At 37.9% G+C, this 24,029-nt stretch overlaps 1 protein-coding gene across 3 annotated transcripts in view; it reads left to right on the plus strand.

Moving 5' to 3' along the window:
• The window catches only part of LOC131432919 (E3 SUMO-protein ligase PIAS2), a 60,402-nt gene that overhangs the window by 9,883 nt on the left and 26,490 nt on the right, over positions 1-24,029 (plus strand). For all 3 annotated transcript variants that reach the window (XR_009229993.1, XM_058599513.1, XM_058599514.1), the window contains exon 2: positions 23,852-24,015. Coding sequence is in view for 2 of the 3 variants with exons in the window: in XM_058599513.1 (XP_058455496.1) it covers positions 23,852-24,015 (164 nt within the window). In the remaining variant the exon portion in view is untranslated. The remainder of the gene's footprint in view (positions 1-23,851; positions 24,016-24,029) is intronic.

The raw sequence follows: 24,029 nt of genomic DNA on the forward strand, positions 1-24,029 counted from the left end.
GCGCGTATACATGGGGGGAGAGATTAAACCCCCCTCCGAAACTTAAGAAATTATTAGGGGATACAGGAGTTAGACCGGACACGTTGTTAAACTGGACAGCTTAAATATCTTATCAACCTGCTAATATTTTAATTCATAGATTGACTTTGTAAACGCGCTTGGAGATGACGCGGTAGAAATGATTTCGATAAAAATCCAGTTTCAATGGATGTTTTTACAATTTCTAAAAATTGTCCGATTTAGCCCCGGTCTCCCCAATATTATGAAAACACACCCCGAATTTTTTTTCTGGGTACGCGCCTGACTAGAATGAACCAGTCCAACGAAAATAATTTTCGCGAAAATTTCGTGAATACTCATTAACTGTAATTTCCAAGGCAACTATACTTATTTCAAGCTTTGTTAGTCTGAAAAAGAGGGTTCTGAAAATAACGAGTTTGATAAAAAATAATCAAATTATATAACGGGTATGGAATCATTTAGCTATATTTATTTAAATTCAAACATAGCTTCTTTAAATTTGGTATTTGTTTCTGCATATAGTTTATAGTAGCAAGCTAACCTTTTGTCGTTAATTCGGTCTAGTGATAAAGGGTAGTAAATAGCACACTACCATTTTATATAATTATTTTATTCAATGCTTACACAATATTCTGTTCGTCATAGATGATTTAGGTCGAGACGGCCGAAGGCCGCGAGTGCGCCGGCGACCCGCCGTCGGAAGCGCCGGCCACTGCGGGGGGGCAGCGCCCCCGCAGAAATCACCTCTGTCTAGTTGCGTGCGTTTGCCCGGATTACCCAAAGCTAGGAGCTATCCCTCAGTTAAGTCCGAACGAGCGGCAGCGAGGTCGGACAGCAGGTTATTAAAAACGATGAGGCGTAGCCACATTAGACCTTTCAAAAACGCAGTAAATTAGAACAAATTCTATTAAGCAGCATGTTTATCTGTTATGCCAAATAACTATTATACCAAATAACCATCATGCCAAACGATATTATACCAATAATACTGTTTTAGCGACTATTGCCTTCGAGTGTATGGTTTTCTGGACTTTGGTACATTCTGGGATTTTTTTTGGATTTTCTTACTTTCTAGAGTTTGTATTTCTGGAGATTAGTACTTTCTGGGCAATAAATTTCTGGGGAAAAAGCTTCGGTTTTTTATGTTCTGGAGAATGGTTTTCGGGGAAATGTTATAGAACCATAAAAAACAATATAATATAGTACAATGAAATATATACTAAATAATAGAATGAATAAAATGATATGTTGCGATATGCTATGATATTCTATTACTTGAATTTATATGTCATTTCTCATCCTCTCATTCTGCCATCAACGCATTCCATCGACCAATTGTCACCACAGACACATGTGTAGGCATGAAACAGGAACCAGTGAGGACCAAGCTCACCTTGTGACGACCTTGATATTTAGTTAAAAGATTACATTAAAAATGATAACTTATAAGAAATCAAATTTATATTTCGCACAGAGGTACGTAGTACTACTCATAATAAACCCTATAATATAATATAATATAATACAATATAATATGATATAATGCAATGCAGAATAATACAATACAACATAGTATATAATAACATAAAATAGTGTAAGGCGATAATATATGAAATAATAATAATAATAATAATAATAATACATGATGTAATAAACAACAGAATTATATGTTGTAATATACTATGATAAACATTGCACTATAGGATGGGCTTCAACCTACAAGCCATTTCGCACCCTCTTATTCTGCTACTAACGCAGAAGGCGATAGCACCCAGTCGACGCCGTTTTATTGACCAAATGTCAACATAGACGCTCGGGGAGGCATGAGATAGGGACTTGTGAGGACTTAGTTATCTCAGCATTTGACGACCATGAAATTCAAAATTACATCTTGTATGAAAAAACTCATAGTTGGCACGTGCGATACCTGATCAAATATAGTGACTAACCCTAATCTTAGTAACGATTTTCAGCATCATGATTTTCCTGATTCAAGAAGTGAAAATTTGAAGGCAATGTTCAATTTTGTATTTGAGTGAGAAGTTCAGTAAAAGTTTTGAAACATCGTATTGTCCCACACAGGTTTTATAATGCACAATTCATTGGAGATGAGGCCAACATCCCATGTTTCGTTCAACAATTTTTTTAAGGGTTCGGCAGCAATTTTTAATGATTAGAAAGCATAAAAAATTTCTTAGTTATCAATGACAGCACATTGAATGCTCACAATGAAAAATAATTTGACTGCTTTTGCTGGATTTCCATTAAATTTCAGAATAAATTTGTATGTAATGATTACAACAGGAATATCGGGTAACATATTTAATAAAATTATGAAAAATTCTTAGGAGCCTTTTTTTCAAATAAAATTTTATTAGGCTCATTTGCTTTATCTTAACGTGGCCGATTGTCTTGTTGTTAGGGAGAGAGGAAGGGATGCCGTATTACGGGGCGGCATACTCCCCTAGAGTTAGTAAAGGGACATAGGGAGGGTGGGACCTACACAGTATTGAATTGAAATTTGAATACATTATTCGTTTGTGGCATACATCTTTTAGACACACTTTGCGTTCGATGAATCTTCATGTTTTTCAGCTTGTAGCAGACCATTTACAATTGTAGGTGTTGACTACTGTGGCCCTTTCTATTTGAAACCTGCACATCGTCATGCAGCAGCTTCGAAAGCATATATCGCTGTTATCGTCTGTTTTACTACAAAGGCAATACATTTGGAAATTGTTAGCGATTTATCGACGGTTGGATTTATTTCTGCTTTTCGTCGCTTCATTGGACACCATGGAGTACCAACTGAGATTCATTCGGACAATGCAAAAAAATTCTCTAATGCGCACCACGAACTATATGGTATTTTGAATAACGAGACAAACCGAAACTGCATAGGTCGCAACTTTTCTCAACAAGGAATTTTATGGAAATTTATCCCACCCAGAGCTCCCAATTTTGGTGGACTATGGGAGGCAGCGGTTCGTTCTGTGAAAACATCATTGAAAAAGGAAATCGGTACTAATCAGCTCAGCCTTGAAAATTTCTCCACGCTTCTAGTACAAATAGCTGCTGCATTGAACTCCAGACCACTTGCCCCGCTATCTGATGATCCATCGGATTTAGATGCGGGGGGCGCATTTCCTAATAGGCTCTATGAAAGTCTTACCTGAAACAGATCTGAAAGCCTTACCTGGAAAAGATCTTCGTAGCATTCCCACAAATCGTTTAGCCCACTACCAGCAAATGTTTCAACATTTCTGGCAGCGTTGGAGTAGAGAGTATCTCACAGAGCTTCAAACCGCTAATAAAAATCATCAGTCAACTTCAATTCGTGTTGGTGACGTCGTGGTGCTACGAGAGGACAATCTGTCACCTCTATGCTGGCCTTTGGCTAGGATCATCGCAGTTCATCCCGGTTCTGATGGCGTAGTAAGAGTGGTAACCGTGAAACCCATCAATGGAATATACAAACGACCCGTATCCCGAATTTGTCCTTTGCCATCTGCAGAAGTTTTAAACGATCAACCAGGAAAGTTAGGCGAGAAGCAGAATGATAATTAGTTTTAGTTAAATTAGATTTTTTTTAATTGATTGTTGTTGCTTTGTTAGTAATGTTGTTTTATCGATGTATGTTGTTGAAGCTAGTTCAAGGGGGGCAGTAATGTTCGCAGATCAGCTCAATTTTTTTTAAATCTAAAAACTACACTTATATAGTCTCCTCTAAATTATTATATATTTATTGTTAGTATTATTATTATTTTTTTTTTTTGAACATCTCTACCATTAGTACTAAAACATTAAAGCTTGATAAGTAAGACTATATATGAGAGCGAACGAACGAAAGCGAAGAGTGATAGCTTATAAGAATGTAATTGCTAAGTGATCAGTAACCACCCGTTAGCGGTCAGAAAAAGATTGGAGCAATAAACGTTTGATTTTCGTTAAATAGAGGGAAGAAATAAAGGCTGTATTTTTTTGCATAATATTCGGAGGTTTGTTTGAATTCGCAACCGGTTATAATCATTTATGCTGTGCAACGTAGGCAATGGTTCTACGAATTGCTCAACCTACGAACCAGCTAAAACATAATCTAAACACTGTTTTTATCAAACGAGTTGCTATTATAAATTGCATTAAATGAAATACATTTATTTAGTACATGATTGTACATAATGGTTTGTTTGTATCAGTTCATCAGTTTTATTTAATATAAGATAGCTGGCTATTGGTTGAACTCATGGAACAGCAAACAGTCTAACAAAAAATAAAATTTAAATTGGAACTCCAATGGACTTAATGAAATAATAAAGAAGTTTCATGTAACTGCGACATTGGATAGTCTACCTTGGGTACGCAAGGAATTTATTAGTTGAGATCTGACATCACGATACTCCACGCATGTCCAAACGACATGGTCAATATCGCGGTAACCTTCGCCACAAGCACAATGATTAGTCTCGGAAAGTCCAATTCGAAGGAGATGTGCATCTAACGTGTAGTGATTGGACATGAGTCTGGACATCACACGAATGAAATCCCTACTCACATCCAGTCCCCTGAACCTTTGTCGATATTTTAGGAATAATTGAGTTCGTCCACCGACCCAGATCATCTTTATCCCAAGAAGCTTGCCAGCTGGCAAGTGTTCTTTGGCGAATTCGTTGAAAGCAATCGGTCTGTCATAAATTTCACCCTCAATAGCACAACTTTTGGTTAAAATATCGGCTCTTTCATTGACTGGAATGAAGGAATGAGCCGGGACCCAAACTATTGTGATTTGATAATTATTATCCAATATGACGTTCAAGCACTGTTTTATTTTGCCCAAGAAAAAATGTTCATTTTTGCCAGCAGCGTTTGAGCGAATGGCTTCAATTGCACTCAGACTATCTGTGAAAAGAAAATAATGGTTTGGAGATAATGTGACGATTACACTCAAACTATAATGAACTGCTGCTAACTCTGCTATATAAACAGATGCATGTTTTTGAAGCCTAAATGAGACCGAAACATTATTTTTGAATCAGTTCGTGCTCGACGCAGTCGAAAATCATTTACGGTCGCAAATCATTTACGGTCGAAACAACAGAAACAAAGACAATACAGTACAGTGAACAATAGAGTGTACGGAATGGTCAAATACGATTTAACAAAGCCTGAATCTTGGCCTACAAGACCAATTTCAATTTGTATAGATTTCAAGCGTTGCAAGGTTAGACCAACAGCAAATGAAATCTAGACGCAAATGCATCTAGACGCTAATAATGTAAGTGAGATTCAATTTAACAAAGCGTCTAACTGTGTGTACATTATGTTTAAACGTGAAAGAGATGCAATTGCATTCGCTTCGGTTAACAATGAGGTGCACAGCGTTGAGTGTGATAACATTAAATACAAAATCCCTGTACACATGGTGGACAATGCCACAGAAGTACGCGTGCATGACCTCCCCCCGCAGGTCACCGATCAGTACGTTCGGTAGAATATGTCGCGGTACGGTGAAATCCTTTCCATCGAAAGGGAAGTATGGCGGATTTTTTTCCCCGGTATCCGGAATGGCTTGCGAGTGGTACGTATGCATCTACGTAAGGCAATTCCATCTTACATCATTTGTGGTCAAGGTGGGACACATTCGTGTAAAACGCTGATTACCTATGAAAATCAGCTGGTTACATGCCAGTTTCGTGAACAACCTACTACGGTAAACCTTGCACCGAAACTGCGAAAATGACATCTTCAACCAAAGACAAGGTCAACCGTTCAACAATGGAAACTAGTGAGCGTAGTACTCCTGTTTCACCATCAAACCAACCAGCAACTGCAACCAATGTACAACAAGGCGCATCTACAGCAACTAGCAACGAGCTCAAGACTGCGAACATCAAGGAAAACGAAAAGATGACGGAAATCAACAACAAAACCACCGATGCGGCGATGGATGACGAGACGAGTCACGAACAAAGTGCCCCTCAACCCTCACAGGAGGGAAGTGGAAGCTCTTCTCCTCCTAGAAAAAAGTGACAACGAGATCCACTTCAAAAAACACATTATTTAAAAAATCGGCTAATTCGGCCACGTAAAGCTTGTACGCAAATAGGCCTGAATAAAAATACCTTTTAAATAAAAAAAAATTATTGTTGAATATACCAAACCCAGTACCCTCTACAATTCGTGATCCGTCCGTGTAAAATGTTTTCTCAGAGTCAATATGCCTGAACTTACTTGTAAATATTTTTGGGATTTCCAACGAGCGTAGGTGTTCCGGGATTTCACGCAATTCGCGCTGCATGGATGTGTCGAAAAATAAAGTTGAGTCAGGGACATTTCGGAGGCTGACACCGATAGGAATACATCTCGAAGGGTTGATTTCCTGTGACAAATGGTTAAAATATACTGTCATGAATCTTGTTTGAGATTGAAGCTCAACTAGCCTTTCGACGTTATTAACCCTTATGCACTCGAATGGGTACCCGGGTACCTTTTCGAATTTCAAAATAAGAAATTTCTGAGTTAGGTTTAAACTAAGATTCTGCAATTCGGTCAATTCCAAGAACTAGTTGGACCATAACTTCTCATGCTTTGACTTTTCATTTTACAGTAAGGGGGGTCGAATGGGGGGGCTCAAATTTTTTTTATTACGTAAACACCCGAATGGGTACCCGGGTACCCACAAATAAAAATGCTTGTAACTAAGGCAAATTCCATCCGATTTGAATTTTTTCAGTACGGGTAAATTCAGAAATTTATCCACTTTTCGATGGCCGTGTATATTGCTGTAGTAGGTTCTTCTGGTTCCCGTTAATCCGGATTTCCGTAGAATGTTCCGACACTTGTGTTTTCCACCATAAATGTCATTTACTAATTTGAAACTTTTCCAAACCAGCTATTTGAGAAAGGCCGTACCAAAATGAACCTTTTGTAGAAAAATGACGTCATCTAAAGGGTAGTTGGCCTATTCTGGACTTACTCTCATAGAACGAAAAAAAGGAAATATAAATGAGAACGAAACTGTTTGGGAAGTAACTTCGTGATGTTTCGAAATGTTTGTTGCCAGAATTAAAAATTGTATTGCGTGCTCCTCGCAATAGGCCTGAAGTACATAATAATTTTCAAACTGAAGATAAGAAAGTGAAGTATATAAGGGAACATACATAAAGTACGTCACGCGTTTAGGGGGGAGAGGTTTCAAAAATACGTGACAATACATGGTGAAAAGATTGAGAAATGCTCGACAAAGGGGGAAAGGAGTGGTAGAAAAATTCAAAATTTTATGTTACGTACATAACGGATGCCCCCTGAAATATATAAACATAACAACTCAGCATAGCACTTGATTTCATATAGCAATTCTTAGATAAGATTACAAAAATACGTGAAATCCGTGTATAAATGCCTCGATGTCGGAACTCATTTAGGATATCCGGGTTCCTGGGAACCAGGAGCACCATGTCCATCTTTATGGGTACCAATCCCAAAGAGCTTAAGTTCCTGAATCCAACAGTGCTAAAATTACTTTAATCGGTTGAAAAATGCTCAACTTACAGCGATTTAAAAAAATGGGTACCCGGGTACCCATTCGGGTGGTTAAAGGTGTTTTTTTTTTCGAGTGCACAACGGTTAATAACCAGGGGAATCAGTACCTCACATCTAATTTGATAATATGAGAGTTTGCAGCGGAACGAAATCAAACGCATCCATATTCCATCACTGAAAGTATCGTTGTCTGATACAATTTTATCAGATCTTCCGGATGAGCACCCCACCAAGATCCTGTTATTGTTCGAAGAAAGTTTACTCTTTGTTGGCATTTTGTTATCAGAAACCTAATGTGTCCTCCCCACGTGCATTTGGAATCCCCAAGGTATTTGAAAGTCAAAACCTGTTGGATCATTCTTCCCATCATATGAAGCTGAAGCTGCGCGGGATCATGCTTTCTTGAAAAGACGACCAGCTCAGTTTTCTCCGCAGAGAATTCGATACCCAGATGAACAGCTCAATCGGACAAGTTAACTAAGGTATCTTGCAATGGTTTTTGCAGATCAATAGCTTTGGGTCCAGTAACTGAAACTACGCCATCATCTGCCAATTGTCTTAGTGTACATGGGGTTACTAGACAACTGTCAATGCCATTCACGTAAAAATTATAAAGGAGCAGACTGAGGCATGAGCCTTGCAGTAGACCCATGTAGCTAATTCTGAATGTTGCCAAATCGCCATGTGAAAAATGCATGCGTTTCTCTGACAAAAGGTTGTGCAAATAATTATTTATAACCGCTGGAAGTCCATGTTGAAGGAGCTTGTCTGAAAGAACATGAATGGAAACTGAATCAAATGCTCCTTTAATGTCTAAAAATACAGATGCCATTTGTTGTTTTTGAACGAAGGCGATTTGGATGTCAGACGAAAGTAATGCAAGGTAATCATTCGTCCCTTTATTCCTACGGAAGCCAAACTGAGTAACTGACAACAAACCGTTCGTCTCGACCCAAGTGTCGATACGTCGAAGAATAATTTGTTCGAACAGCATTGCAATGAGTTTATATGAGTTGTGATTGAAAGCTGGTTTCCCCGGCTTTTGAATGGCGATAACTTTCACTTACCTCCAGTCAGGTGGAATAATATTTTGCTCAAGAATCTTGTTGAACAATTCCAATAAACGTCTTTTTGCAAGATCGGACAGATTCTTCACCAAGTTGAATTTAATTCTGTCCAACCCAGGAGCGTTATTGTTGCAAGACATGAGTGCTATGGAAAATTCCATCATTGAAAAAGGGCTATCAATGGAACCATTGTTTGGAAAAGATTCCCTAATAATGCTATGCGTAGGAACAGAATCTGGGCAAACTTTCCTCGCAAAATCAAATATCCATCGGTTCGAGTATTCCTCACTCTCATTTCCTACGTTACGATTCCTCATTCGTCTGGCCGTATTCCAAAGAGTGCTCATTGAGGTTTCTCTTGACAAACCTTCGACAAAATGTCTCCAATAGCTACATTTCTTGACCCGAAGTATGCTCTTGTACTTGGTTTCTAAAGTCAAGAATTTTTCAGAATTCTGAGGAGTTCCTCCTCCTTGTTTTAAAAACGTCTTGAAAGCATTTTGTTTCGCGTGCTTAGCATCTGAACACTCTTTGTCCCACCAAGGGTTTGGAGGCCTTTTGTTAGACGATGGACCAAGAAATCGTTTGGTTTGTTCTGCGGCCTCCAGAATCGAACAAACGAGGAAGTCATATTCTTCAAGTGGGGGAGCTCTTCCATTGAAGTTAAGACACGTGAAATATTACTTTGGTATTTAATACAGTCAATATTTTTTGTCAAATCATATGGAATACTAACTGAAGTAGCAATGCAATTACCACAGCTAATTGAGATGATAATTGGTAAATGATCGCTACCGTGTAAATTAGGAAATACACTCCAGGTGGAATCTAGTCGAAATAAAGTCGAGCAAAGAGATAGATCTAATGCACTTGGACGTGCAGGAGGTCTTGGGATCCGTATCATGCTACCCATATTTAGTACCGTCATGCTAAAATTGTCGCAAATATTATATATTAAAGATTATCTGCTATCATCGTAAACGGAACCCCACATCATCCCGTGGGAATTTAAATCTCCTAAAATCAAACGTGGAGCAGGAAGGGCTTCGACAATTTCATTAAGCTGTCGCTGTTCAATTTGAGCTCTTTGAGGATTATATATCGAAGCAATGCAAATATCTTTTCCTTTAATGTTTATTTGACAAGCAACAACTTCTGTACTAGAAGTAGATGGAATGCTTAATTTATAAAAGAAATAACATTTCTTAATTCCTAAAAGCACTCCGCCATCGGGGAGTCTCTATCGAGACGTATAATGTTAAAGTCATTAAAATTTAAGGCTATGTTTGACGTAAGCCATGTTTCGCACAAAGCAAATACATCACATTTTTGATTATGCAACAAAACTTTAAATGAATCAAGTTTTGGCATGGCGCTTCGACAATTCCATTGCAGGACAGTGATTGAATCATTTGCGGCGAATGATAAATTATCCATCAAATGATACAAAACCTGAAAGAACTGGCTATTGAGTTGATAACTGTTTCAAAAAAGGTCTAGCTATTGGAAGGAATGCCGTTATGATAGTCTTTAGAGGTTCAGAAATATTGAGTGCTGCGAAAATCCATTCTACAATTTCCGAAAACTTCAGTAAAGCCCACTGGATAATTGTCTTTTCTTGAGCTAGTTTCTGGGTTGGTTTGTGAATTTGACACAGGCACAGGTTTTGGTTTTAAATTTGGTCTTTTAGCTTTAACACGGGGATCTTTTTTGAAGGTGTAGTTTTAGGTGTCTTTTTTGGTATTTTGTGGTTTGGTTCCTCTTAACCGACCCTTGTGGAGTGACAAACGAGGTATCTTCACTATTTCCCTCAGAGTCAGATTCCTTTGGCTCCGCTAGGTTTGAAAACCCGTTTTCGGTTTCCAAAGGGAAGACATGTATGACCGTTTTAAGCATTTCTGCATATGTGCGCTTAGACCGTGCTTTTAAAAAAAGCTTCATTTTGTCTTTACGCAACTTAAATGCAGCGCATACTGAAAGATCGTCATGAGGTCTCTCCCCACAATAAACACATTTTTCAACATCTTTATCGCAAAGATTATCCTTATGAGGTCCTTGACATTTGATACATTTGGACTTATTACTACAGTAAGTAGCTGTATGCCCGAATTTTTTACAGTTCGTGCAATTCATAACATGCGGTACGAAAAGCCGAACAGGAAGACGAATTTTATTGATATAGACATGGCTAGGCAACGCAGATCCGGCAAATGTTACTCGAAACGAATCTGAGGGACGATAAGACTTTTTCCATCGACAATAGATGCTGAGTACAATTGCTTGCACTCGAGTATCTTAACTCCCTCAAGCATGGAGTTTTTGAAACGACCAACTCCATTTTTAAAAAAAATCATCGGCTATCAGACTTGCTTCAGTCACAACACCGTCAATTTCCACCTCCTTCGATGGAATGTAAACTTCATATTCAACAGCAAATAATTTACAGGTTACAATATCGTTTGCCTGTTTCAAGTCGTTGACAACAACTCGAATTTTATCTCTGTTAACTTTACATATTTCTTTAACTTCAGAGAAATGTGATGTCAAATCCTTTGTAATTTGCATCAAATTTAAAATCTTTTCTTTTTTTCGAAGATTGACTATCCATGGCCCAGTGGTACCCTCTGGATACTGTTTAGCTCTCGGAGTATTTAAGAAAAACCTGTTTTAATCCACCTAGTGGTGTAATGATGCCTTTCTCATATCAATCAAACTATCATATATAATACTGTGGTATTCTTCAAAATTATTTTTCTTCGATTCTCAAAAGAATAATCGAAATAGATTTGTTTGACCGTCTACTGATAAAAACTATCAATTGGAAAAGATTTGAGGTCGATTTAGAAAACTTTTTACGGTTTTTCGCTCTTTGCAGTGATGGTATAAAATTTTTAACACACTTTACCCTATATTTCCGGATCCGGAAGTCGGATCCGGATGAAATTCAGGAATTACGTATGGGACCACAGGACCTTTCATTTGAACCTAAGTTTGTGAATTATTTATTATTTTCATTTTTTTGCGCATTTTACCCCATAACTCTCGAACCGGAAGTCGGATCCAAATAATATTCAGGAATTTTGTATGGGACCTCAAGACCTTTCATTTGAATCTAAGTTTGTGAACATTGGTTCAGCCATCTCTGAGAAAAGTTAGACCTTTCATTTGAATCTGAGTTTGTGAAAATCGGTTCAGCCATCTCCGAGAAAAGTTAGTGCAAAAAAACGTTACATACACACATACGCACATACACACACACATACACACGCACACAGACATTTTGCGTACTCGACGAACTGAGTCGAATGGTATATGACACTCGGCCCTCCGGGCCTCGGTTCAAAAGTCGGTTTTCACAGTGATTGTATAACCTTTCTATATGAGAAAGGCAAAAATAAAAAAATAAATTAAATTAAATCTACTATGTTGCTGTTGTCTCTGTTCCTCTATCGTAAAGAACGACGTGAAGCTCATCCAAAGATTTCCAATTGGCAGTCTTCTGTCTTTTTCGGCTATCTCGGTTGCTCTGCCGTCGTTGTGGACACCACTGAACTTGGTGTGCTGCCTGTACCTGACCCAGGTACAGTGCTTTTGCTCTTGGTGGCGATCAAATGTGATGCTTGTAGTGTAGCACCTCGCGATATATGTCGTCTCTTTCGATCCTACGCAGCGTACAAATTGTGGTACCTGGTAGATCAGCACTGGGTTGCTTTAGCACCTCTGTGCCTTTGCACCCCTTCGTCTTCGCACCTTTATGCGATGGCACCTCTGTGACTCGTCACTTCTATGCTCTCGCAACTCTGTGTCTCTACACCTCTGTGCGTATGAACGGGATGGCCTTCGTTGTTAGCTTTCCAGTCGGGAAACGCTCCGAATATTACCTTTGCTATGAGCAATTTAACTACCTGAAGCTTAGAATTGTCTCGGTAGCAGCCGTTGACTCACGAGCCAGTACAATCGAAACACAACCTCTACGCTTGAATGGTTTTTACTTAATGAAGCCCCCAGGTTGCATATAATAGTTTTTACTGAAGATATCCGTAAAATATAATTTAATTGTAATTATTTATTTTCCAGCAATAAATATCGAAATAACTGATTTCTATATACCTAAGACAAATGAATACAAATACTAGAAAAAGTCCTATTCACTATAAATAAAGAGTTTTGTATAGTATTTTTAAATTCAAAACAATATTCTTGTAACTGTAAATCTTTAATACTTTCATCTTTGTGAATGTAAATCTTTCATACGAAATATGTTTTGATTGCTAATGCGTATACGAATTTATTCGAGATCTAGTGTTTGATTAATTTAGAGCGTTAACTTCTTGTGTCAACCTTTTTAATCATTTTTACGTGAATGCTCAAACAAGGAGTATATGGTTGAAAATAAGTACTCATTTATGTTGATTATTCGATCCACTGGGAAAGCTCATTGAATGTGTGAATATCCTTTTCTCAATAATGGGTCCAAAATTGGGTGCTTCATTACCCAGTTTCATATGAGGTAGCGAACCGAGAGTGGGTAGAAAAAACTCATTTCCACAGAAAACAGGTATATTGGCCCACATATGAACCGTGTGTGAAATCTTCTCATTCAGCGTGGCGAACACTTGCAGATATCACCGCGATAGATCCTATTTTGGGTGTTGCATTCACATCGCGACATTACATTAACTTAACGCTAAATTTTTGTTTTGCTGTTGGTTGAAATGACAAGCTTATTTTTGTATTATTACGGTCGAATTCTCGTGAGATTTATTCGACATGGAAATAAAGTTATCTTTTACACTTAGGGAAATCGTGTGAACTGTGTTCAAATTGTTGTAGTTGGAATATTACTATAACATGCAGGATTCCGGAACGTAGTTGAACGTTTGAAAGATCGCAGCGAATAATCTAACGTATAGCAAATTTGAAATTTACGCTGGATTTTGATATTTTTTGTCCAGTCTGTGTATTTATTATCTGTGCTATTTCTAAAATGATTCAGAAATCAAACATGATGTATTTTTAAAGGTTGTGCCAACTCCTCTGACCAGCAGTAAGTAGAGTTGGAAATTGAAGTTTCTGACCCTTCACTGTCAGTGTATTTCCTACTCATTCAATTGACTTCGATTGACATACTCAAATGAGAATTCACAATCGAGGTTCACAATAGAAAAAGTAGTTGTTGTTGAATTTCATCCGTATCCTACTTCTGTTTCCAAAACTACAGGGTGAAGTGTGTTCAAAATTTCAAATCATCATTTTGAGCAACGATGGAGAAATCGGGAGAAATTCTTATAAATTTTGTTATTCAAAACTGTTTTGTGCCTCAATAAACTTTCTTGTTTTATTCACGATTCAAAGAATAGTTTTTCCGAATATGCTATAGTAATATGTATGAGAGTATGAGTAACATGAGAAAGGCATCTTCACACCATGGGTGCCCATTGCCGATACCGGCAATTGAGCGGTAACAAGATCTGCGTATAAAATGTGAAGTTAAGAAAAGGAAGATTTTTCCATTTTTTCAATAATGTAAATATTAATCAAAAGTAAAAATTAGCTTGTAGGATAAAAAAAATTATCTGAAAGTGATAACTTCTCTAATGAGAACTACGATTAAACATTGAAAATATTCAGTAATGTGTAAAATTTGGTTAGGTTAGTTAAAAAATGTTTTGATACAAGCGTAATGCTCCTTTCTAAATAAATTTTATTTTTTGCACATTAAATTAAAATCGCCACTATCACCTCAAAGCAAAAACTGTTTTCTTCCACTTCTGGAATGATTTTATTAGGACTTTGTCAGTTTTTATAAGAAATTGATAAAAACAATTTTGCAAATATAAAATTTTCCCACCTAATTGAAAAATCCAATCAACTGTTCACTACGAGACAGCGTGATGGTTATTCTTTTGACATATCGCATGTGTCTATAAAAATTTCAGACAAATTTTTCAATTTACTTAAGTTTGAACGAATGCAGATGGTAAAACCTTACAAATATGTGTACAAAATTATTACTCGCGTGTTGTCAACCAACTTATGATTTAAACGATTTATTAATTTTTAGTTGGTTTAACGTAAAGCCGCCATAACTAAGTTCAGTTTTGCAATGACTGAGCGGAAACATATATTGGAGAAGCCAAATGAATGAAAAACTAACAGAAAAGATGATTTTTTGGAAAAAGATACGCTCAGAGACAGGACTCGAACCTGCGTTCTTATGCATTCCGTGCATACGCGCTACCATTTCGCCACTCTGAATCTTGTTTTAGTCACTCTAAAACGCCAGTCAGAAACAGTAGCACGTATGATTTAAAACTGTATATTCAAAAATCTTGAAATTATCAGTTTACACACAGATTTGATTCGGGCGACTAAAAGTGTAGATAGATGAATTAAATAAACATCTATCATAATTTATCAGCGAATCTCTAAATCCATCCATAGAAAATTAGAATTTGCCAAGTTTGGAAATAACTCCAAACCTCACTTCTTCGTATGTGATTTTTCATTTTACAACTGATTTCTCCTTAATATATGAATCGAATATACCACGGAAAGTCACTATCAATGATCGAATTTTTTATACAATTTTCATATGTTTTTGTATGTTAGTAGTTATGAATTCATGAGAATAATATTTAAAAAATGCGTCGAGTAGGTTTGTGTGCGTTTGAAACTGGTCAATTTTTCCCTCTACCTTTGTGTGATATATCTTCCTCCGGACCGATGCCGCGATCTACCGCTAATCGATGCACACATACAGTCGTTGCAAGAAATTTCTTCCACTCATGCACTACCCGTAGATGAAGTCCTTGTTGTGGGAGACTTCAAATTTTCCAGCATAAAATGGCAGACAAGTTCCGGTGACTTCTTCTTTCCTGATCCGGCGCTCTCCACTTTCCACATTGGCATTACAACCTTGCTCGACGGCTACAACCTCAACCTTCTTCGACAGTCGAATCCTGTCGTTAATGAAAATAACCGGATGTTGGATCTTTGCTTTTCAAGTAGAGAAGATGTCGCACCAAAGATTAGTACTTCACCGTTCCCTCTGGTAAATTCTGTTCGTCATCATCCTCCATTATATATCGTGCTCGATTCGAATCGCTTACAGAACGCCTGCATTCTAACGGACATCATCTGCTATAATTTTAGTAGAACCGACTACCCCAATATGACCGACTACTTGACGCAAATCTACTGGTATGAAGTTCTCGACAACGATGATGGCAATGCTGCTGTGCAGACGTTCTTTAATGTCATGAGCTACGCAATCGACTACTTTGTAAACGATCGAGTCGGCAGACCCGGCATCCTCCATGGCTGACCGCAGAAGTGAGACATTTGAAAACGACCAAATGAGCCGCTCTAAAGAGGTACTTTAAACATGGAGGATTGTCCCTGCGTAATTACTACGTGTAGATAAATCAGTTGTACAAGAAAACCTTTAGGCACTGTCATGCCAACTACTTGAACAACGTACAACGAAAACTAAAATCAAATCCAAGGTATTTCTGGAAACACACACGAAATCTGCCAGATGTTTGCGGAAAAGTTTTCTAGGGGTTTTTCGAATGAAATCTTGACTCAGCAACAAATTGCTACCGCGACACTTAATGTTCCCCTGTCTAATAACACATTGAACTGCGTCAATATTGACGAAGACTCAATACGGACGGCGATTGTAGGAATGAAAGCCTCAAATTCTCCAGGCCCTGACGGAATACCGTCAGTTATTCTTAAAAAGTGCTCGCGTGGAGTAATCGCTCCCCTCTGCAAATTATTTCGAATGTCAGAAGTTTTCCCCAATTTATGGAAAGCTTCCTTTATGTTCCCAGTTCACAAGAAAGGCGATAAAAAGGATATAAACAACTACCGCGGCATCACTTCCCTCAGCGCTATACCAAAGCTGTTCGAAAAGGTTATACTGACACCAATTTTCAATCACTGCAAGCAATATATCGTCGATACTCAACACGGTTTCATGCCTAACCGCTCAACAACCACAAACTTACTATCGTTTTTGTCTTATTTGATTGATGCAATGTCTAACGGTTTACAAACGGACGTTACCTATACAGATCTTTCCTCCGCTTTCGATATAATCAACCACGACATCACGGTTGCTAAATTGGGCAGACTTGAATTCAGTTCGTACATTATTCGTTGGTTGCAGTCGTATCTTAGGAATCGTCGTTTAGCAGTTAAAATTGACGATAATACTTCCGGAGAGTTCCTCGCATCATCCGAAATACCACTGGGAAGTCATCTCGGACCGTTAATATTTTCACTGTACTTCAATGATGTCAATTTTGCCTTGAAAGGTCCTCACTTATCGTTTGCTGATGATGTCAAGATCTATCACATCATCCGCAATTTAGAAGACGCAGCCTTTCTCCAGCGGCAATTGTTAATCTTCGCAGATTGGTGTAAAGGTAACCGTTTGATTGTAAATCCAGACAAGTGTTTGGCCATTACGTTCACGAGGAGAAAAATGTCATTCCATGTCGAATACTTTCTGGATGGATCTTTGATGGGAAGATCGACTAGCGTTAAGGATCTTGGCGTCCATCTCGATGAACAACTTACATTCAAGCATCACATCAGTTACATTGTAGCTAAAGCTTCCCGTAGCTTAGGATTCTTAATGAGAATGACTAAGCACTTTACAGACATACACTGTCTAAAATCACTTTTCTGCTCGCTTGTTCGTTCAACTCTCGAATATTGCTCGGCAGTTTGGAACCCATGCTACCTGAACGGTGCTCATAGAATTGAGGGAATACAGCGCAGATTTGTTCGCTTCGCTCTTCGCCGATTGCCGTGGACCGATCCTCATCAACTACCTAGTTATGAAAGTCGCGGGTTATTAATCGGTCTCGACACATTACAAGTGCGACGGGAATTATCACGCGCTCTGATAATAGCAGATATATTCAACGGTAGGATCGACTGTCCCGTTTTACTCAACGAAGTTAATATTAATGTGCGACCCAGAGCTCTCCGCAACAGTGCTTTTCTTCGACTTCCTATACGACGTACCAACTATGGCGCAAACGGTTCTTCACAGTGCTTCACCGTTCCCTCTGGTGAATTCTGTTCGTCGTCATCCTCCATTATACATCGTGCTCGATTCGAATCGCCTACAGAACGCCTGCATTCTAACGGACATCATCTGCTATAATTTTAGTAGAACCGACTACACCAATATGACCGACTGCTTGACGCAAATCGACTGGTATGAAGCTCTCGACTCTTATGAAGCTCTCGACAACGATGATGTCAATGCTGCTGTGTAGACGTTCTCTAATGTCATAAGCTACGCAATCGACTACTTTGTAAACGATCGAGTCGGCAGACTCGGTATCCACCATGGCTGACCGCAGAAGAGAGACATTTGAAAACGACCAAAAGAGCCGCTCTAAAGAGGTACTCTAATCATTGAGGATTTTCCCTGCGTAATAACTACGTGCAGATAAATCACTTGTACAAGAAAACCGTTAAGCACATGCCAACTACTTGAACAACGTACAACGAAAACTGAAATCAAATCCAAGGTGTTTCGGGAAACATGTTAATGAGTAGAGGAAGGAATTCGGGTTACCCTCGTCAATGAACTTTGGAGATCGTACTAGTTCGTGCACACACGAAATCTGCCAGATGTTTGCGGAAAAGTTTTCTAGGGTTTTTTCAAATGAAATCTTGACTCAGCAACAAATTGCTGCCGCGACACTTAATGTTCCCCTGTCTAATAACTCATTGAACTGCATCAATATTGACGAAGACTCAATACGGACGGCGATTGTAGGAATGAAAGCCTCAAATTCTCCAGGCCCTGACGGAATACCGTCAGTTATTCTTAAAAAGTGCTCGCGTGGAGTAATCGCTCCCCTCTGCAAATTATTTCGAATGTCTCTCGCTACAGAAGTTTTCCCCAATTTATGGAAAGCTTCCTTTATGTTCCCAGTCCACAAGAAAGGCGATAAAAAGGATATAAACAACTACCGCGGTATCACTTCCCTCAGCGCTATACCAAAGCTGTTCGAAAAGGTTATACTGACACCAATTTTCAATCACTGCAAGCAATATATCGTCGATACTCAACACGGTTTCATGCCTAACCGCTCAACAACCACAAACCTACTATCGTTTTTGTCTTATTTCATTGATGCAATGTCTAACGGTTTACAAACGAACGTTATCTGTACAGATCTTTCCTCCGCTTTCGATATAATCAACCACGACATCACGGTTGCTAAATTGGACAGACTTGGATTCAATTCGTACATTCTTCGTTGGTTGCAGTCGTATCTTAGGAATCGTCGTTTAGCAGTTAAAATTGACGATCATACTTCCGGAGAGTTCCTCGCATCATCCGGAATACCACAGGGAAGTCATCTCGGACCGTTATTATTTTCACTGTACTTCAATGATGTCAATTTTGCCTTGGAACGTCCTCGCTTATCGTTTGCTGATGATGTTAAGATCTATCACATCATCCGCAACTTAGAAGACGCAGCCTTTCTCCAGCGGCAATTGTTAATCTTCGCAGATTGGTGTAAAGGTAACCGTTTGATTGTAAATCCAGACAAGTGCTTGGCCATTACGTTCACGAGGAGAAAAATGCCATTGCATGTCGAATACTTTCTGGATGGATCTTTGATGGGAAGATCGACTAGCGTTAAGGATCTTGGTCTCCATTTTGATGAACAACTTACATTCAAGCATCCCATCAGTTACATTGTAGCTAAATCTTCCCGTAGCTTAGGATTCTTAATGAGAATGACTAAGCACTTTACAGACATACACTGTCTAAAATCACTTTACTGCTCGCTTGCTCGTTCAACTCTCGAATATTGCTCGGCAGTTTGGAACCCATGCTACCTGAACGGTGCTCATAGAATTGAGCGAATACAGCGCAGATTTGTTCGCTTCGCTCTTCGCCGATTGCCGTGGACCGATCCTCATCAACTACCTAGTTATGAAATTCGCGGGTTATTAATCGGTCTCGACACATTACAAAAGCGACGGGAATTATCACAAGCTTTGATAATAGCAGATATATTCAGTGGTAGGATCGACTGTCCCGATTTGTTCAACGAAATTAATATTAATGTGCGACCCAGAGCTCTCCGCAACAGTGCTTTTCTTCGACTTCCTATACGACGTACCAATTATGGCGCAAATGGTTCTATTATTTGTTTACAGAGATCGTTCAACCGTGTTTCTTTTGGGTATGATTTTAATGTGTCACGAAGCAGAATACGTACAAATTTTCTGAATATTATTAGGAATTATCACTAGGACCAAATTGTGTCATAATTAGGTTAAAACCGGGTCTAAATAAAACTTATAAAACTAAAATTAAATTGTGTCTGTTGATTGTAAATAAATAAAGAAATTTTCGACTATTTCATTCGAAAAATCATAGCAGAAAAAAATGTTTAATGTCACACTACTTTTGCAGGTATCGCTACCCGTAATTGAGTTTTTTGGCAATGTGCCAATTGAACGAAGATAAATGGGAAGTACTCAAAAGAAGATAGTTTTGCGGTATCGTGTACTTTTTCGTCTTCGTGTAGATTTTAACTGGATGCTAATGAAAAGAAACGCTTCGTGTATAACGGTGTAATGTCAATACAACCCTAATTTTCTAACAAGAAAAGCAGACACGCCGGTTTTCTTTGGCAGCCCTGCTGGTCGCAAAGAGAAATATGAGCAACATACAAATCTTTTCATTGTTTGCTCTTGTTAAACAACTTATTTTATGTATTTCGAGTGATTTTAACATTTTTCATAGTTCCAGTAATTTACTCGAGTTCTGGTTTGATCTATACGGTGCTAGCAGAGATAATAAAAGGAAAGTGCATTTCTTTCGATAAATTTGAGGACGTGAAAAATGGAAATAAATACAGGTACAAATAAATAATGGCGAGTAATTTGTTTTCAATTGTTTCAATGTTTTTTGTTTTCGAATGTATCAAAACATTGATTTGAATTGAATTTATGTTTTGTGGAAAAGTTGCTAGCTAAGATAAAAGATTTCAAATTGTGCCAATGTATCTGAACAGATGATATTCTTTTAGAGGACACAAAACAAGGTTCATTTATTTATTCAATAGGAAACTAGAACAATACTATTAATGAAAGGAAAATAGTTTCGTAAAGTTTTTGTCAAACTTCTTAGATTTTCCCGTTTGATCTGTTGTTGAAATTCAGTAACACTGTGATACTTGTCGAAGACAATCATTTTAAAAGCCTGTTCGCATTATACCGAGACGGGACTATCCGGGACGTTTTTTCCTCATCGGCGATGACTGAGCTGCCGGCGTGTGGAATTCCGTATTGGAATTCCGGATCCGGGATAAAATCCATTTCGTTGTGCCGACATTCCTTGCCGAGTTTTTCGCACCGTCGGCGCTGGAAAAAACTCGGCGAGGAATAACGGTGGCAATTAAATGGATTTTATCCCGGATCCGGGATTCCAATGCATACACACGCCGGCAGCTCAGTCATCGCCGATGAGGAATCGTCCCGGTATAGTGCGAACAGGCTATAAGTATAATTTTGTTGGTGTGTTTGTACATTAATGAAAAAGCAAGGTGATGCTTTGCTGTTTTATCAAACGACAGGGTATTACCTGTGATTGTGTGGGAAATATCTAACAAAATAAAACCGTTTGAAATTATGTGAAAATTATGATTTATTGCTAATTATACAGGGTGTCCAAAGAAAAATTTCGATTTAAAAATGCAATAAAAAACGGTTTGATAGATTTCAATGGTTATACATTTATTTCAAAAATTGATTCATAAAACTTTTATGAAAAATGATTTCGTTCAAATGACCCCCACGGCTGGCTTGAAAGTAGCCAATCCAATCCGATCCAAGATGCCAATTCACATCACCATTTCTGCTGATTATTCAATTGGACAGTCCCACGACAAAAGGGCCTAACTGCAAATGAGAGCCTCTCTTTGTTCACTTTATCTTTTGATTATTACGGAGCCATTACTGCAACTTCTTGAAAATTTCCAATATCAATCGAAAGCTTGTAGTTTAACTTGAAAGTTTTGCAAAGAGTAAGGCGTCAAATATAAAATCAATCCGGTAAATCGTGAAAGAAAAAGTAAACAAAGAGAAACTGTCATTTGCAGTTAGGCCCTTTCGTCGTGGGACTGTCGAATTGTTCGCAGAACATTGATTGTTTCGTTAGCTGTGTGGCACGTAGCGCCGTCCTTTTGAAACCAAATATTTTTCATAAAAATTTCATGAATCAACCTTTCAAATAAATGTATCATCATTGAAATCTTTCAAACCGTTTTTTTTTGTGTTTCATTTTTATATTTGAATTTTTCGTATGACAATACTCGATAAACATTAAAAAAGGTCCCAAGTGCAAATGACAGTTTCTCTTGGTTTACTTTCTCTTTCAATTATTACGGTAAATTCCAGTATTTTCCAACAAATTCTACAGTGCCTTTCGAAATTTGATGGTTTTTGCTATTATCCTATGTGAAATGTTAGATGGAAGGATTGCTAATTGAACCGTAATACTCGAAAGAGAAAGTAAACAAAGACAAACTGTCATTTGCACTTAGGACCCTTTCTCGTGTTTGTCTTCAATATGTCGTAAGAAGGGCCAAAAAGAATTGAAGTGGCTGGTAAATATTCAATTCCACTAACACGTACTACGAAGACGTTCAAGAGACACCTTCCGAAAACAAGATCGTATGAGTTGACTTCCGGTGAAACTCTCAACGGGTAAGCACGTTGCATCGTGTTAGTCCGGAGAAAATTCGAGTATTTCGCAAGAAAGAAAGGATTTTCAGCCGTACTTTGACGATTCGACGCAGCCACACAGCGAGATTTTCGCTTGTAGTCAAGTGAAAATAAAGTCCATTGGACTATAAACGAAAATTAACTGGCAATATAGCCTTAGTTGCTGTGCCATCAATTCGGCGTCATCTCAAGTGACTGCGTTGTTCCCATAGTCATATCATTAGTAGAGTCATCATGTTATTTAACCAATTACTCGACTTTCAATTAATGAATTGGGATAAAATCGAATACACCGAACAGATACAGCAGATTTAACTCTAGCTAATTGTTTTTTTTGCATATGAGATGACTACTGGAGCTAAGATGTTTGGGGTACCGTTACTATATAAAGAAATTTAATTAAAAGCAGACCGAATACAAATACTACACGGAAAAAAATCTGCGCTGCTATTATTTCTAATAACACTGTATATGAATCTTAATCACCCTCATTCTTGTTTACGGCTGTATACGATACGTTCGAAAGTATGTCAAATTCGTATCACCGTTTACGTTTTAATCAACCACACTTTCAAACATCGTACATGCATAAGAACAACGCCAACAATCCAACTTTGAACTAAATAAAAAAATATATGAACGAGCATCAGAGAGAAAAACTCATGGCGCGTGTTTGCCTTTTTCTGTGATAGTGTTGAGTCACTGTAGCTTATTGATTTGTGTATGGATTTCTATTCAGAAACATTCAACTTAACATGAACAATTAGGATGTAACATAATACAAATTGTATTTTGGGGATTTGACAAGAAAATTTGTGAAATTATGTCAAATTAATTCTTAACCTTGATTTACAAATTCTAGATGGTGACAAACGAATCATTGAGTATTTTTGAAATTTGAAATGAATGAGTTTGAAGATTGCATTTTTAATGTCATCGTAATCGGTCGTGTGGTAAAAATCTCGTTCTTTTTTTCTCTATTTTATTCCACCTTATTGTGTTGTAGAATATGCTGGTCAGGGGCGGCGGAACCCCTTTTAGTAGTATACTGAAGTCCACACCTGGAAAATGTTTGGGTGAGGAATTCCACACTTGGAAATGTGTTTTTTTCATTCTCCCTAAAAAAACCCCTATTGTCTGCCAGTGATTGTTGTTATAAACAATTAAGATATGTTGCCGAAGTCGAATCGTGATAAAAACTGAACATGTTTAAATGCCATGTTAAACACCAAATCTGCAAGTAATTGCAATGAAAATTGTGTCGTGTTTTGCTATTGTCAAAAAATGACAAAAAACTTTCTATTACCAAAAAAGTAAACACATTTTAAAAACTGTTTTAATCCACCTAGTGATGAAATGTTACCTTTCTCAAATTACTCAAATTTTACATTGGAGTTGTATCCTTGTCCACTCAAGTTTGTTATTTTACTATACATTTACAGGATCTGGTACACCAACTTCGCATATCTGATTTGCAACAGTTGCTTGGGGAACATAACATCAGTCGAAGTGGTCGAAGAAGTGAACTTATCGAACGAGTACTGATACTGGTCCGACAAAATATTTCTGTGTTAAAATATAAAGTACGAGATCTTCACAAGAAAGCGTAAGATAAATAGT

Source organism: Malaya genurostris, chromosome 2 (assembly GCF_030247185.1).
Source record: "Malaya genurostris strain Urasoe2022 chromosome 2, Malgen_1.1, whole genome shotgun sequence".
Lineage (NCBI taxonomy): Eukaryota > Metazoa > Arthropoda > Insecta > Diptera > Culicidae > Malaya > Malaya genurostris.